The sequence below is a fragment of the Bos mutus genome, chromosome 10 (assembly GCF_027580195.1).
Source record: "Bos mutus isolate GX-2022 chromosome 10, NWIPB_WYAK_1.1, whole genome shotgun sequence".
NCBI classification, from domain to species: domain Eukaryota; kingdom Metazoa; phylum Chordata; class Mammalia; order Artiodactyla; family Bovidae; genus Bos; species Bos mutus.
Window position 1 is genome coordinate 80,716,122 of NC_091626.1, and position 17,009 is coordinate 80,733,130.

Genomic DNA, 17,009 nt, shown 5'->3' on the forward strand with positions numbered 1-17,009 from the left:
TGCCTGTATCATAAAGTATTTAATGATTTTTATATGTCTATTTTGCTGAGATCGCTAATTATCATATGTTATAACAGCATTGTATAAATTTAAAATATATTATCATTAATTTTTATGCATCAGTTATGATTCTAAAATAAGAAAGTAAACCCATGTATTGCATATGTATTCAAATTATATTTGCATTATATTTGAAAGCTGGATTACTTATACAATTCTAAAATCCAAAAGTTCTATGTGGAGCTAACATTTTGGAACCTTAATTTTTTCATGGCCTCTTGCATTTTCTGATTTCTCAAGGTGTAAATAATAGGATTCAATAAGGGTGTGATAACAGTGTAAAATACAGCAAGGACTTTATTGCTGGCAAAACTCTTGAAAGGCCAGGCATAGATGAAGATACACGGCCCAAAGAACAAACTGACCACAGTGATGTGGGCAGACAGTGTGGACAGGGCTTTGGAGAGGCCTCCAGATGATCTTCGTTGCACAGTGGCCAGGATGACCGTGTAGGAGACAAGCAGGAGGAGGAAACAGATGAGTGACAGCAGCCCACTGTCAGCAATGACAAACAGTTCCAGGGTGTATGTTTCCACACACGCAAGCTTAATCACAAGGGGAAGGTCACAGAATATATTGTCTATGATGTGGGGGCCACAGAAAGGCAAGTTTACTGTTAATACCATCTGATTCATGGTGTGTATAAAACCAATTGTCCATGAAAGTATAACAAACCTGTTCAGCAACCTGTGGTTCATGATTTTCCTGTAGTGCAGTGGTTTACATACGGCCACATATCTGTCAAAAGCCATGGCTATCAGAAGAGTCATCTCAGCACCTCCAAACAAGTGCATAAAGAACATCTGAGCCATGCATCCCCATATAGAGATGGTCTTGTGTTCAGTGAGCAAGTCTCTGATCATCTTGGGTGTGGTGACCGTGGAGAGACACATGTCCAAAAAGGAGAGGTTTCCAAGGAGGAAGTACATGGGAGAATGAAGGGTGGAACTGCATGTCACTGTGACCATAATGAGCGCATTTCCCAGCACAGTAGCCCCATAGATCAAGGAGAATGTCACGAAGAAGACAATCTGAAGTTCCCATGCTGCAGAAAATCCTTGTAAAATAAACTCAGTCACTACAGATCCATTTTTCAGATCCATTTATTCAACACAGGAAGATTCCAGATGTTCTTTATATACAAAGAGAATTTTTTTAAAAAGCCACAGTTAGCACTGTCATGGGGTCGCAGAGTCAGACACGACTTATCAAATGAACTTCAACAAAAACACCAATATTTTTTGATTTCTATTTGATGAGTAACTATTGGTGATATGAGAATAGTCTTAAATCTCAGATCTTAATTGGAGCTGTTTTCTCAAATCCTTTTATCATCATTATTCAGTGAAGAGTTTGTGTGTTGTGTGCAAATGGTATGTTGTGGTTTAGAAGTAAATAGTGAAATGATTCAATCCTAATGTATAGATATTGCTTTGGTTGCAATATATCACACTAAATTTTCTTTGCTGAGCTTTTTAGATGTCATTCTTAGGATGTATGGTGATCAAAATTAATTATAATTATATGATCACTACGTGATAAGCTGTGTTGTATTTCACATATGTTAACAAGCTTTACTGTTATGAGCATAAAAATCCCATTATTATAATTATCCTAATTTTATATTAAAGGAAACTTGGCATAGATATTTTAAATGACTTACTCACACCAGAATCTGGGCTTGTAGCAAAACACCATATTCCCTCCAAACATAAAGGAATGTATGTCTATGGTCAAATTATTAAATATTGATTGAATTAATATGCTTCATTTATATGAACATAACAGATATGATTCAACAAGTATTTGTAATCCTTCTATGTAATTAAATGCATTTTTTTTCTTATGCAAAAGGAATCAGAACCTGGTATCTCAGGAGTTTACCATCTAGAGATTAATTATCAATCAAAAATTAGCAATGAGACATGTAAGAAAATATTTAATTTAGCACATGATTTGTGAAAAATGTTGTAAGATTTTTTAAAATCGGCAACCAATTCCAAGTGTCACTTTTAAGACACAGCTTCAAGCTTGTTTGTTTTTATCTTCAAACCATTTTAAAAAGTAAAAATTAAAAAAAAAAGTACTCATGGTCAGTAAATAAAAAGGACAAGGCATAAAGACTGAAGATTTATAAGAAGAAAAGAATTGATAACAGTGAGTAGAAACAGTGGTGTATTTGGAAAAGTGACTGAATTAAGTTTTAAAGATGCTTAGGAAATGTTTGTTTTCCAATGACCTGTAAATCTATCCTTGTTTTCAGCTCTGCTCGGTCTCTTGTCGAAACATCTTATCACTGTTATCCAACCTTAATTATCTCAATTGTTATCTTACCTCCGATATTTTTAAGAAATAGTCAGTGTCTACAAACTAGGGGAAATAAAAGTGAAAAGTGATGTAGTTCCTGTAGGTCAACCTCCAGGAGTGTACAGAGTGGAGGCTAAATGGTGTACTGTGGGCCGGGAGGGGCATGCAGAGGACAGTCTCCACACCATGCCTTCTCTAACGATCGTGTTACATGACTATCATGAGAGTGACCAGAAATATTGCTGTTGAGACTTTTGTGACAGAAATTGCAATAACTGCATGCACTTTGGGGAAGTGACATGGCTTGATAACTGTTAGAAAATAATGAATATGCCAGCTATAATTTGGGAACCAATACCCTTGACTTTTATTTCCCACAATAAAGTAAAAACAGAAAAACTTGCAAATGAAATTAATTTAGTTAAACATAATTGATTAAGAAAGATTTATTTTGGCCTTTTATTTCAGAGGGAAAGCTGGAATTTACTGTGTTGATGACTTTTCCTGCATTTCTGTCTCTTATTCCTCTCTTTCATTTTTAAGCAAGCTTTCTCAAAATATTTATTTGGACACGACTGAAGCGACTTAGCAGCAGCAGCACTTAGTATACCTGCTTCTATATTATGAAGGTAAAAAGACTATACAAATGAAAAGAAATAAGTTATCATATAGGTTAGACAAAAATCCTATCAATGAAGAAAATTGTCTTCCTCTTAAATAATTGCACATTTTGTTTTAGTTACCTTTAATCAATTTATGATGCACTTTGCAGGAATTTGAAGACAAAATCACAGTATATTAGAGTTAGGATGGAATTTTGTAATTATTTATTCTCTTTAGTAAATGAAAAATCAAGACCCCCGTAATTAATTAAATTTTCCCAAGTCTTAGAGGTAGGACCACCCGGACTAAATATAGTGATTATTAGGTGAGATGGTGTATGTATAAGCTCATGGCTGGACACAGAATGGGCACAGAGAGGGCATGTGTTGAATCTGAGTTACTCATATAAATCCTATATAATCCTGAGACTTTTCCATATAAATCTCTATTAGGAAAGGAAGGAGTCAAGACTTGTTTTAGTAAATTGTTGAAAATAAATATTTCTACTCTTGCTCATGTGTATATAAGACATAAATTACTTAATATAACAAAAAAAGAAGGGGTAGCAGAGGATGAGATGGTTAAATAGCATCACCAAATCAACGGACATGAATCTGAGCAAATTTCAGGAGACAGTGAAGGACACGGGAGACCTGTGTGCTGTGTGCGACAGGGTCACAAAAGTCAGACACAACTTAGCAGCTGAACAACAAACACTACAAGCAAAACTAACTCAATAAATATTTTCTCCATGTTCATTATAGACATTTAAATAAACTAAGCATAATTTCTACCTTGACTAATTTCACCTTTTTCTAAAACTATACATATGTATCTTAAAATACAGATGAAACTGAAAAATATGCTTAATAATAGAAGCTGGACACAAAAGACTATATGCTTTGTAACTTCATTTATATTAACTGTCTAGAAAAAGCAAATCTATGAAAAAAGAATGCATATTAGTGGCCCTTCAGCTTGGGATCGATTGGAGATGGGCGTGAGTTTTCTTTTTGCAGTGGTGAAAATGATTTAAAATAAGATTGTGTAAAATAAGATTGTGGTGATCCTTGCACAGCTATGTGAATAGAATAATAATCATTAAAATGTGTATTAAATGGGTGATTTTATATTAGGTGATTATATTTAATAAAACTGTTATGCATTTTTGCTTTTATTATTAAATTAAAATTATCTTTAATATTTTAATTTAGTGTTTTTAAATAGGGAGTACTGTCCAGCTGCTTGTCCTCAAATATATTTTACCAGGAGACAATTATTGTCACACTACAATCTAGCTTTAAACTTTTCTTAAAGTCTCCTATTTAAATTTATTGTTTTGAATGACATCTGTTTGGAAGCTTGCTCTTCTCTATTTTGTTAAATAGTTTTCTTGATTATTATTACTATTTTGAACACTCATAATGAGATTCCTGAAGTATTCACCTTTTTCCTTTATTCTCCTGAAGATGAACATTCTGTAAGGGCTTATTTGTCTTTATTCTTTAAAATGCCCTATGTATATATGGAATAACCATAAGTTTCAAACGGTGATTTTCTAAATATCTAGTTCTAAATACCTAAATATCTAGTTCATTAATTCTCCCTTGCCAGCTTCTTTTCCAACTGTAATTATGATATTCTTATTTATATATCCTGGGTATACCTGAAATTTATTAAAAGAAATCTATCCCTATACTGCAAAAAATAATATGAGTTTCTAGCTTTTCCACTATTTTCAATGATAGTATGAATTATCTGGATGCTCAGGAATTTGTGTTTCCTACTTTTATTCATCATTCTTAATCACTTACCATATACCACCAAATTTATTTGCAATATCATTTTGAGAGCATATACCTTTTAAATTTTCATGGAAATTGTTGATTATAGTCCATTGTAAAATAAGTATATAATTCCATGTCTTGAAAACTGTAGTATTTTCCTTCCAGTCAACACAGAATTAATTAAAATGCCATCTTCAGTGTACTAAATTTGTAATGAATTAACCCTCTATAATGTTTTCACTTACTTGCTGTAAAGGCGCATTATGAGAAACATATGTGTTCAAGACGTTATTCGAAATTAGAAATCTAATTTTCACTCTCTGTGATGCCCTTCATGTGGTTCTGGATACTGTTTTCTGCATCTTTTATAAAGATGTGAACCACTTTGGAGGCAGATTTTTTTGGAGCCCTGGGAATCCAAATTTCAGTGGGAGTAGTTAAAACGTTGGGGCTGCTGTGATAGCATGATCAAGAGAGATGTTCACTCTTAATTTCTGGTCTTGTAATATGCTTTGCTTTCCTTGAGCACTGGAATGATTAAAATAGTCATGAGAGTATTGGGTTTTTGTGATATAATAAGTGCAGACAGCTTTGATTTAATGGACGCTTCCTTTTCCTCACATTATTCCCAAGCTACAGTCTTAGCTTCCTTCTAACAATTTTGTGGTATTATTTCAGATAAATAATCTCTAGAATTTTCTGACCATTACATCTTTAATAGAAAAATTGATCTATACATGTTACATGCTTACTCCTAAAAGTGCATATTATGTGCACATTAATATATTTAGGAAATAGAAAATTGTAAAGATATACTAAGAATAATTCAAATTAAATTACTTCAAACATCATATTATACATTAATGTTACAGCTAATTGTTTTATGGTCATTAAAATACTAATATTTTTTAAAATTTATTTACCTTGCTATGAGAGTTTCAGAGAATATATGGCAAAATATGTTTTCATTGTCATTGCCCTTTTTACTGTAAAATCTTACAGTAAATTATTCTTTTAAAAGAGTTTGCTTTTACAGTTTATCATATTGATCATCCTAATGTACTTTGCATAGCAGGCTTCACAGTCCGTTTCAATAACTTGCCAACAATGTCGTGAGTAACTTTCAAATTGGTTGACATATCTGTATCTTATCTGCAAGTTCTTATTTAATTCCAGTCAAATTCACTATTCAACCAAGGGCTTACTGTAGATTTTTGTCATAGACTAGCTTTTATTATGAGTCAGTACTATTGATGAGAATTTGTATGTACAAGTGTTAAAATCTTTCAACTCTTATATAAGGCAAAACTCCTCCCAAGACATAATTTATTCTATCACTTAATTTGCAGATAATTAGAAATAGATTCTGTGTGCTTTTCAATAGCATTTGCTGATAAGGAATATATTTTATTTATTGTCATACTGCTCATCTTAGTCATTTTTATAGAATGGCAGAAAATACAAGTAATTTCTCTGTGAATATGGCTTTTGTTCTTTTGGTATTAGTAAGAAATGGAAACACTTTTTACTACATTTAGTTAAAATTTAAAGCCTTCCATTGGTTATCATTGACTATTAATATTGCAAATAAAATTGCAGAGGTTTATTTTATGTTTTATATATTTAGCTTTTAGTGTTTTACTAATTTTGATGACTAGCTAATTTATCAAGGTACAAATATATATTGTCACATTCATTGTTAATAAAGATGGGAGTAAATCCGTGTTGTGAAATAATTTTTCTTAACTTTAAATATTTTGGCCAGTTTACTGTCAGTTCTGTATTCCATTGTTCTTTTATTAATACTTTGTGATTTAGCTAAGAAAAAGTTCATATTGTGGGTATAATTATCAGTTCTGTCATTTTATAATCATTTACATGAATTTTAAAAACAAGAATGATCTTCAATCCAAGGTTTATTCACAGAAACATTTTTAAAGCCCTAATGAAGTTGTGGAGGATGAATTGAGCTAAAATAAGATAATATAATCTTTAAGTATTCCCTCTCCTTTACTTTAGCACACCTAAGCTATTATACAGAGAGATAGCTATTTGTTGAATAACAATTTATTCAAAGCAAATGACCTTGAAGAGAACTGCTTTTGATCCCCCTCTGTCTTTGGTTAACTCACATTTTCTCCAGAAACTTTAAATGTCATATATCATGACCAGGCAACACACAGATTAATTGAGTACCTAAAATAATCTGTGTAGTAAATAATAACAAAACTTACTTATCATTTAATATTAAAAGACATAAATAGATATTCTCATTTTTTGTACCTAATTTAATGATAACAGTTAGCTTAAAATGCATGTACCCTGCTTAAAACAATGGGTTTGAATAACTTTTTAAAATAACTGGGACTACCCAGAGGGATGGTATGGGGAGGGAGGAGGGAGGAGGGTTCAAGATGGGGAACACATGTAAACCTGTGGCAGATTCATTTCAATATATGGCAAAACCAATACAATATTGTAAAGTTAAACAATAAAATAAAAATAAAATAAAATAAAATAACTGCTTAATTCAAGCTTCTCTTTTGTTTCAACTATGAATTCTGACCCAATAAAATATTCCTCCAGATTCCTCATTACTTATATAATATCCTTTATTCTTGATTAAATATGCACCCTAAGTTACTGGTCAGGGTAAAATTCTGTGATTCTCGATACATGCCTTCTCTCTTCTCAAATGTTTAATACTCTCAATCTATCTTTATTTAAACTACCAAGGAACAACAGTTGTCTTAGCCTAAAGATTTATACAAATCAAGACATTCACCCTCTTTTCTCCAAATTGAAAGACAAAATTCTGTAGGTTACTATGTTCATCTCAGTGAGGTATTGGTATTTTCTCTAATTTAGTCATAATCCCACATGAATATCCCATATCTTAGAGACAAAATTCTAAAGTTAACCTCCAACAACTCCTTGATAATGAACAACAACAAAAAATTGAAATCTGTCAACAAATACTATACATACACAATGACCATAAATATTTCAGGAAGAAAACAGTCTTAGTTTCTATAATCATCTTTCTACTAATGTTAAACTATTATAACATTTATTTATGGCTATCTTCTTTTACTACTAATCGCATTCTTCTTTTGTCTTCATCCAAGATCTCCATTGATGGTGATTCTTTTCTTGGTGGAGTGAATCAAATTCTAATTTGTATTAGGCTGTGTAATTTTCATACCTTTACTACTTGATATGCAAATACTGTGAGGCACCACAGAGAATCACATGAGTTTCAAACATGATTTTTCCTACCCTGCTGTGTACCAGTAGCATTAGTACACCTTGCTCAATGGGTCAACCTTCTTAGTTGTTTTAATAAACTTTTTTCATTGAATTAGAGGCATAAGGAAACAGAAATTGTTGGTTTCTTTTTACTTTCAGATCAAAGGAAAATCATTTTAACCTTTTGTTGGGAAGATTTAATTACTGGGAACTATGACATGTAAAGGAGAGGACAGGAAACAAAAATCTATGAATACTAATTAAAATTTAGATAAAAATATTTTTAGTTATAAAAGCATAGATTTTGTAGTTACTTGTCGGATCTGATTCTAGGTCTAGTACTTAACAATTTCTGTGACAAGTTTGTTAAATTTTATAATGTGCAGTTTTCTGGTGATAAATATAAATAATATTCTCTATCTTCATTGTGTGAGGTTAAGAGTAAATGCATGCAAAGTGCCTTAGACATGGTTAGAACTCAACCAACAGTATTTTAAAATCTAAGAATTTATAGAAAAATTTAAAATTACAACATAAATGGATGAAAATATGTTGGAATGATTTGCGCTTGGATGTACAATTCAGAATGCTTTGTTGCATGTATCCTTGTGTAGGGAGAAGTAATAATTTCCCAAAATATGACTTATGTTCAGTGTAAAATCTTATATCTGTGTCCCTGGATGATGATTACAATGACAACAACAATGATGATGCCTTTGATGATTGTAATATTTAAGTTAAAAGGCTGATCTGGAACTCACATTCTTGGTCTTTATTTTTATTATTGCTTTCTTCATGTCTTTATTCCTAAATGAGTAAATGATTGGATTTAAAAAGGGAGTGAAAATTGTATAAAACACAGAGAAGATCTTATCTATGAAAACATGGCTGAATGGCCATATATAGATAAAGAGGCAAGGTCCAAAGAATAATACCACCACGGTGATGTGGGCTGAAAGAGTGGACATGGCCTTGGAATATCCACTGGAGGAGTGATGATGGACTGTTATCAGGATGATGCTATAGGAAATGAACAGAAATATGAAACAGAACAAAGAAAGCAGTCCACTAAATGCAATGACTAATAGGTCTAAGACATAGGTGTCAGTGCAGGCCAGTTTGATCACCTGAGGCAGGTCACAAAAAAAACTATCCACAACATTGGGACCACAGAATGGTAAAGTCACTATAAAAACTATTTGGCTAACAGAATGCACAAACCCAGTAGTCCAGGATAAAAGTGCAAGTCTGATGCAAATACGGTGGCTCATAATGTTTTTGTAATGAAGGGGTTTACATATGGCAATTAATCTATCAATTGCCATGGCTACAAGCAACATCATCTCACTTCCACCTAAAAGGTGAAGGAAAAAAATCTGGGCCATGCATTCTTCATAAGAAATGGCCTTATTTTCACTGATTAAGTCACCAATCATTTTAGGAGTAGCAAAGGAAGCCAGAGACATATCAATAAAGGACAGGTTGACCAGTAGGAAGTACATTGGAGACTGTAATTGAGGGTCCAATTTCACTACCAAGATAATAATGAGGTTACTTAATAAAATGGCTATGTAAATAATGGAAAAAAAGAAGAAAAAGAAAATCTGTAACTCATGAGACTCAGTGAGTCCCAGCAAAATAAATTCAGCCACTACAGAGTGATTTTGTTTTTCCATTTGTTTGGCTGTTGGCAAATGTTACCTAAAACAAAATCAAAATAGAAAGTCTGTTAGTTGAATTTGAAAGATAAGTGCATAGTCACTTAACTTTTTTTCTTAAAATTCACTGAAATGCTTAAAAAGGATACAAAATAATTAACACTAAATCCAGTTTTTTTTGAAAGAGATAGACACAATTTCTTAACAAAAATTATGAGGAATATCTGCCATAAACCCAAGATGTTTGAAGAAAATTGAAACTATCAATATGTAACTCATATTTGGGCTTAACAAAAGTGATTATCTCAGCTGGTGAGAGAATATGCAAGCTCCTTGCCATTTTTTTTAGATTTTGAGAAATGGATTTATTCATCCTCCATAGACGAAAAAACAAGGTCTACCATCTTGAACTCTAATAATAGTAAGGGTCATGTAAGTGAATGACTTCCCTGGTGGCTCAGACGGTAAAGCGCCTGTCTACAATATGGGAGACCCAGGTTTGATCCCTGGGTTGGGAAGATCCCCTGGAGAAGGAAATGTCAATCCACTCCAGTACTATTGCCTGGAAAATCCCAAGGACAGAGGAACCTGGTAGGCTACAGTCCATGGGGTGGCAAAGAGTTGGACACGACTGAGGGACTTCACTTTCTTTCTTTCACTTTCAAGTGAAAGAAAGGCCAAATGGTCTTCTAATTATAAGCAGGACTAAGAGAAATGAAACTGGGTAACTGGAGCATAGAGCATTAACAATCTAGAAGTCGTTCTGTAGTTGCTGCTGAAAGTCAGGTGAACAGAGAGATAATAAACACTATCAGTCTTTGAGACAAATGGATCTATGGTTGACAAATTGAGATAGCTTCCCATCTTATTTTTTTCTGAGATGGAATAAGTGTCCAAATATTTGAGTCTTCTCCCACAGGCTCTGATTTCCTCTGGGCCTATGAATTTAGTAGATTGGGAAGTTCAGTGCAGAGACAGTCTAAATGGATGCTTGCTGCTGGCTTATAGATCCCTGATAAACAAAAGGAAATCTGTTTATCAGGGAACACATCCATATTACTCTGGATGTATAAAGCAAACCTTTGTGGAATGACATGCATTTACACATGAATAATGCTAGCCAGAATTTTTGAAACAAAATAATGAGGAAGATATACCAGGTATCTAAGAAGAGATAGTAACACAACGCATTGCTTTTAAGATATCTGGAAAAAAAAAAAACACACACACACAGAAGAGTTTCTAGCCGAGCAAAGAAAAATATTTTTAAATATTTTAAGAATCCAGAAAAGTAAAAAATACTATAATAAAGATCTTCATCCTGTTTTCAGAATTAACAAGTATGTGCATTTTTATCATTTTGCTTCAAACATTTTAAATAAAATAAAAAATACTGGCAGAGGTAAAGTTCACTTATCATCTTACTAGTTTGTGTATGATATGAAAATGAATAAGTGATATCCTGTCATAACAACATTCTGCAAATGATTTTATTTTTACTGACAAACTGATATTCTAAGATTGTACAATATACTTGTACATATCTATTTACATGTGAAAAACTTTTTCAAGATTACATTACCAGAAGCACAATTACTAGTCATTTTCAACTAATCAAATAATGCAAAATTCTCAATAAAGATTTATATAAATACTACTTTGCACAAATATTGGTATTTTTTTAGCTCTCATTCTGACCACCTGATTTTATTGTAGGAATGCAAAAATGGTTCAATACTAGAAAGTCACTTTATATAATTAACAAAATTAAAAAGTTAGGCAAGGAACAATTTACAAGTAATGACAAAATAAGCATCTAATAAATATTAGATTCATGAATTGTAAAATATGCCATTTGTCTTTAAGTTCATATATATATTCATGTACTCCCAATCTGAATTCAAGTAGGAGTTTTTGGAAAATTGACACGTTAATTCTAAAAGGTATATTGATTTACAAAAGATCAAGATGAGCCAAGGCTGTTTTGAAGAATAAAGCTAGAAGATTTATACTGCCAAGACCTACTTATAAAGCCATATAAGACAGTTTAATTTTGGCTCAAGGATACAAGAATAAACCAAACAAATCACAGAAGAAATCAAAAAAGAAATCAAAATTTGCATAGAAACGAATGAAAATGAAAACACAACAACCCAAAACCTGTGGGACACTGTAAAAGCAGTCCTAAGGAGAAAGTTCATAGCAATACAGGGATACCTCAAGAAACAAGAAAAAAGTCAAATAAATAACCTAACTCTACACCTAAAGCAACTAGAAAAGGAAGAAATGAAGAACCCCAGGGTTAGTAGAAGGAAAGAAATCTTAAAAATTAGAGCAGAAATAAATGCAAAAGAAACAAAAGAGACCATAGCAAAAATCGACAAAGCCAAAAGCTGGTTCTTTGAAAGGATAAATAAAATTGACAAACCATTAGCCAGACTCATCAAGAAACAAAGGGAGAAAAATCAAATCAATAAAATTAGAAATGAAAATGGAGAGATCACAACAGACAACACAGAAATACAAAGGGTCATAAGAGACTACTATCAACAATTATATGCCAATAAAATGGATAACGTGGAAGAAATGGACAAATTTTTAGAAAAGTACAACTTTCTAAAACTCGACCAGGAAGAAATAGAAAATCTTAACGGACCCATCACAAGCACGGAAATTGAAACTGTAATCAAAAACCTTCCAGCAAACAAAAGCCCAGGTCCAGATGGCTTCACAGCTGAATTCTACCAAAAATTTAGAGAAGAGCTAACACCTATCCTGCTCAAACTCTTCCAGAAAATTGCAGAGGAAGGTAAACTTCCAAACTCATTCTATGAGGCCACCATCACCCTAATACCAAAACCTGACAAAGATCCCACAAAAAAAGAAAACTACAGGCCAATATCACTGATGAACATAGATGCAAAAATCCTTAACAAAATTCTAGCAATCAGAATCCAACAACACATTAAAAAGATCATACACCATGACCAAGTGGGCTTTATCCCAGGGATGCAAGGATTCTTCAATATCCATAAATCAATCAATGTAATACACCACATTAACAAATTGAAAAATAAAAACCATATGATTATCTCAATAGATGCAGAGAAAGCCTTTGACAAAATTCAACATCCATTTATGATAAAAACTCTCCAGAAAGCAGGAATAGAAGGAACATACCTCAACATAATAAAAGCTATATATGACAAACCCACAGCAAACATTATCCTCAATGGTGAAAAATTGAAAGCATTTCCTCTAAAGTCAGGAACAAGACAAGGGTGCCCACTTTCACCATTACTATTCAACATAGTTTTGGAAGTTTTGGCCACAGCAATCAGAGCAGAAAAAGAAATAAAAGGAATCCAAATTGGAAAAGAAGAAGTAAAACTCTCACTATTTGCAGATGACATGATCCTCTACATAGAAAACCCCAAAGACTCCACCAGAAAATTACTAGAACTAATCAATGACTACAGTAAAGTTGCAGGATATAAAATCAACACACAGAAATCCCTTACATTCCTATACACTAATAATGAGAAAACAGAAAGAGAAATTAAGGAAACAATTCCATTCACCATTGCAACGGAAAGAACAAAATACTTAGGAATATATCTACCTAAAGAAACAAATGACCTATATATAGAAAACTATAAAACACTGATGAAAGAAATCAAAGAGGACACTAATAGATGGAGAAATATACCATGTTCATGGATTGGGAGAATCAATAGAGTGAAAATGAGTATACTACCCAAAGCAATTTATAGATTCAATGCAATCCCTATCAAGCTACCAACAGTATTCTTCACAGAGCTAGAACAAATAATTTCACAATTTGTATGGAAATACAAAAAACCTCAAATAGCCAAAGCGATCTTGAGAAAGAAGAATGGAACTGGAGGAATCAACCTACCTGACTTCAGGCTCTACTACAAAGCCACAGTTATCAAGACAGTATGGTACTGGCACAAAGACAGAAATATAGATCAATGGAACAAAATAGAAAGCCCAGAGATAAATCCACACACATATGGACACCTTATCTTTGACAAAGGAGGCAAGAATATACAATGGATTAAAGACAATCTCTTTAACAAGTGGTGCTGGGATATCTGGTCAACCACTTGTAAAAGAATGAAACTAGAACACTTTCTAACACCATACACAAAAATAAACTCAAAATGGATTAAAGATCTCAACGTAAGACCAGAAACTATAAAACTCCTAGAGGAGAACATAGGCAAAACACTCTCCGACATACATCACAGCAGGATCCTCTATGACCCACCTCCCAGAATATTGGAAATAAAAACAAAAATAAACAAATGGGACCTAATTAACCTTAAAACCTTCTGCACATCAAAGGAAACTATTAGAAAGGTGAAAAGACAGCCTTCAAAATGGGAGAAAATAATAGCAAATGAAGCAACTGACAAACAACTAATTTCAAAAATATACAAGCAACTCCTACAGTTCAACCCCAGAAAAATAAATGACCCAATCAAAAAAATGGGCCAAAGAACTAAATAGACATCTCTCCAAAGAAGACATACAGAGGGCTAACAAACACATGAAAAGATGCTCAACATCACTCATTATCAGAGAAATGCAAATCAAAACCACAATGAGGTACCATTCCACGCCAGTCAGAATGGCTGCTATCCAAAAGTCTACAAGTAATAAATGCTGGAGAGGGTGTGGAGAAAAGGGAACCGTCTTACACTGTTGGTGGGAATGCAAACTAGTACAGCCACTATGGAGAACAGTGTGGAGATTCCTTAAAAAACTGGAAATAGAACTGCCTTATGATCCAGCAATCCCACTGCTGGGCATACACACTGAGGAAACCAGAAGGGAAAGAGATACGTGTACCCCAGTTTTCATCACAGCACTGTTTATAATAGCCAAGACATGGAAGTAACCTAGATGTCCATCAGCAGATGAATGGATAAGAAAGCAGTGGTACATATACACAATGGAGTATTACTCAGCCTTTAAAAAGAATACATTTGAATCAGTTCTAATGAGGTGGATGAAACTGGAGCCTATTATACAGAGTGAAGTAAGCCAGAAAGAAAAATACCAATACAGTATACTAACGCATATATATGGAATTTAGAAAGATGCTAACAATAACCCTGTGTACGAGACAGCAAAAGAGACACTGATGTATAGAACAGTCTTATGGACTCTGTGGGAGAGGAAGAGGGTGGGAAGATTTGGTAGAATGGCATTGAAACATGTAAAATATCATGTATGAAATGAGTTGCCAGTCCAGGTTCGATGCACGATACTGGATGCTTGGGGCTAGTGCACTGGGACGACCCAGAGGGATGGTATGGGGAGGGAGGAGGGAGGAGGGTTCAGGATGGGGAACACATGTATACCTGTGGTGGATTCATTTTGATATTTGGCAAAACTAATACAATTTTGTAAAGTTTAAAAATAAAATAAAATTGTAGCTGGAAAAAATAAAAAAATAAAAATAAATAAATTTGTGTTGCTTAAAAAAAAAAAAAAAGAAACCAATGAAATATCAGAAATGACAGCGACCTATAACATAGTAAAGCACATTTGTGGAGAAACAAACATAACTCTTTACTGATGAGCCAGTATGTAATAAGTAGCTGGTGCTGGTGGCTCTGTTTTGGGAAAGAGGACCTTTCTAATGTCAGAATTCCACATTATCAATAAATGCCAGTAGTTGGCTTAATCATATTCTTCTAAAAATTTGGCTTCAAAATTAATATTGCTTAACTTTAAAGATTTGATATTTTAACATTTTCTTCCAGTTTGTTCTCAGGTTTGCCTGATTATAAAGTAGACCAGGCAGTGGGTAAGATAACTTGCCTAGGACACGTTATAAGTCTACATGCAGCAATAACCCAGCTTCCCCATGAGATGATGAGAAAAGAAGAAACTTTGCTAAATTTTTACTTATAAGTTTTTCCACTAAATCATACTTTTCACATGTGACTCAGCCATGTGACATAGTGGTGTTTGTCTTCATGCACTATTTATTCCACAAATTACAGATATCAGAGAGTAAGGACGCAGAGCAGGAAGAATGAGACAGCAAAATGAAACAAAACTACAGTTGACCCTTGGATAACAAGGGTTTGAACTGTGCATATGCAGATTTTTTTCCAATAATAAATACTACAGTATTATATAATTGGTACGTTCCACTGTGTTGGAGGGTTGGTGCCCCTAATCTCCCCATGTGTTCAAGTTAGTAGCTTAATCGTGTCCAACTGCTATCCCATGGACTATATATAGCTCACCAGGCTCCTCTGTCCACAAAATTCTCCAGGCGAGAGTACTGGAGTGGGTTGGCATTTCCTTCTCCAGGATGTGTTCCGACTCAATTGTATTGTCCACACCTAGACACAAACACAGAGGTAAATGAGATATATGATAGAGATAGATTTGGGGATCAGTAAGTAGTCATGTATGGATGTGAGAGTTGGACTGTGAAGAAAGCTGAGTGCCAAAGAATTGATGATTTTGAACTGCGGTGTTGGAGAAGACTCTTGAGAGTCCCTTGGACTGCAAGGAGATCCAACCAGTCCACCCTAAAGGAGATCAGTCCTGGGTGTTCATTGGAAAGACTGATGCTAAAGCTGAAACTCCAGTACTTTGGCCACCTCATGTGAAGAGTTGACTCACTGGAAAAGACTCTGATGCTGAGAGGGATTAGGGGCAGGAGGAGAAGGGGACGACAACGGATGAGATGGCTGGATGGCATCATCGACTCGATGGACATGAGTTTGAGTGAACTCTGGGGGTTGGTGATGGACAGGGAGGCCTGGCGTGCTGCAATTCATGGGGTCTCAAAGAGTTGGACACGACTGAGCGACTGAAATGAAGGGAAATAGTAAATGATAATGGGGCAACTTAGCAATCAGGAATGGTAAGATCAAACCTCTAATTTCACTTCTCTTTTGAAAATAAATCTCAGAAATGAAAAAGATTTAGATTTGTAAAAATACAGCTATGAAAATGGTAAAAGCAAATATAGATACATATTTTAACCCATTAAAGTAGCTTATTAAAAATGTTTTAGATATGATGCAAAAACTAAACTCTAGGAGGATATAGACTAGTAGATTTGACTTTACTAAATGTAAAAAATAAAAAGTGATCATAAAAAAGAGATGAGAATATACTGTCAACGAAACTAAGAACCGTTTCAAACTAAGAACTTTGATTAGTAAGAAAAGGTTAAAGAAACAGTGGAAAAGTGGAAAAACAATATGGATTAGCAATTCACAGAAGTAAAACTTCAAATATCTTTAAACATAAGCCTGCTCAACTTTGTTGATAATTAAGGAAATCC

The 17,009-nt window shown here is 33.7% G+C and overlaps 2 protein-coding genes across 2 annotated transcripts; both read right to left on the bottom strand.

Moving 5' to 3' along the window:
* Positions 1-233: 233 nt before the first annotated feature.
* LOC102277451 (olfactory receptor 4L1) lies at positions 234-1,163 on the bottom strand. The gene has a single exon (XM_005908867.2). It carries the CDS (start codon positions 1,161-1,163, stop codon positions 234-236), a length of 930 nt encoding a protein of 309 aa, XP_005908929.2.
* A 7,580-nt stretch (positions 1,164-8,743) lies between these two features.
* LOC102277739 (olfactory receptor 4K13) lies at positions 8,744-9,682 on the bottom strand. Its single transcript, XM_005908868.1, has one exon. The coding sequence runs from the start codon at positions 9,680-9,682 to the stop codon at positions 8,744-8,746; it is 939 nt and encodes a 312-aa protein (XP_005908930.1).
* Positions 9,683-17,009: the final 7,327 nt, after the last annotated feature.

What these genes read in the sequence shown, in the direction of transcription:
- LOC102277451 (XM_005908867.2), bottom strand. Translation starts at nt 1,163, where the DNA reads ATGGATCTGAAAAATGGATCTGTAGTGACTGAGTTTATTTTACAAGGA.
- LOC102277739 (XM_005908868.1), bottom strand. Translation starts at nt 9,682, where the DNA reads ATGGAAAAACAAAATCACTCTGTAGTGGCTGAATTTATTTTGCTGGGA.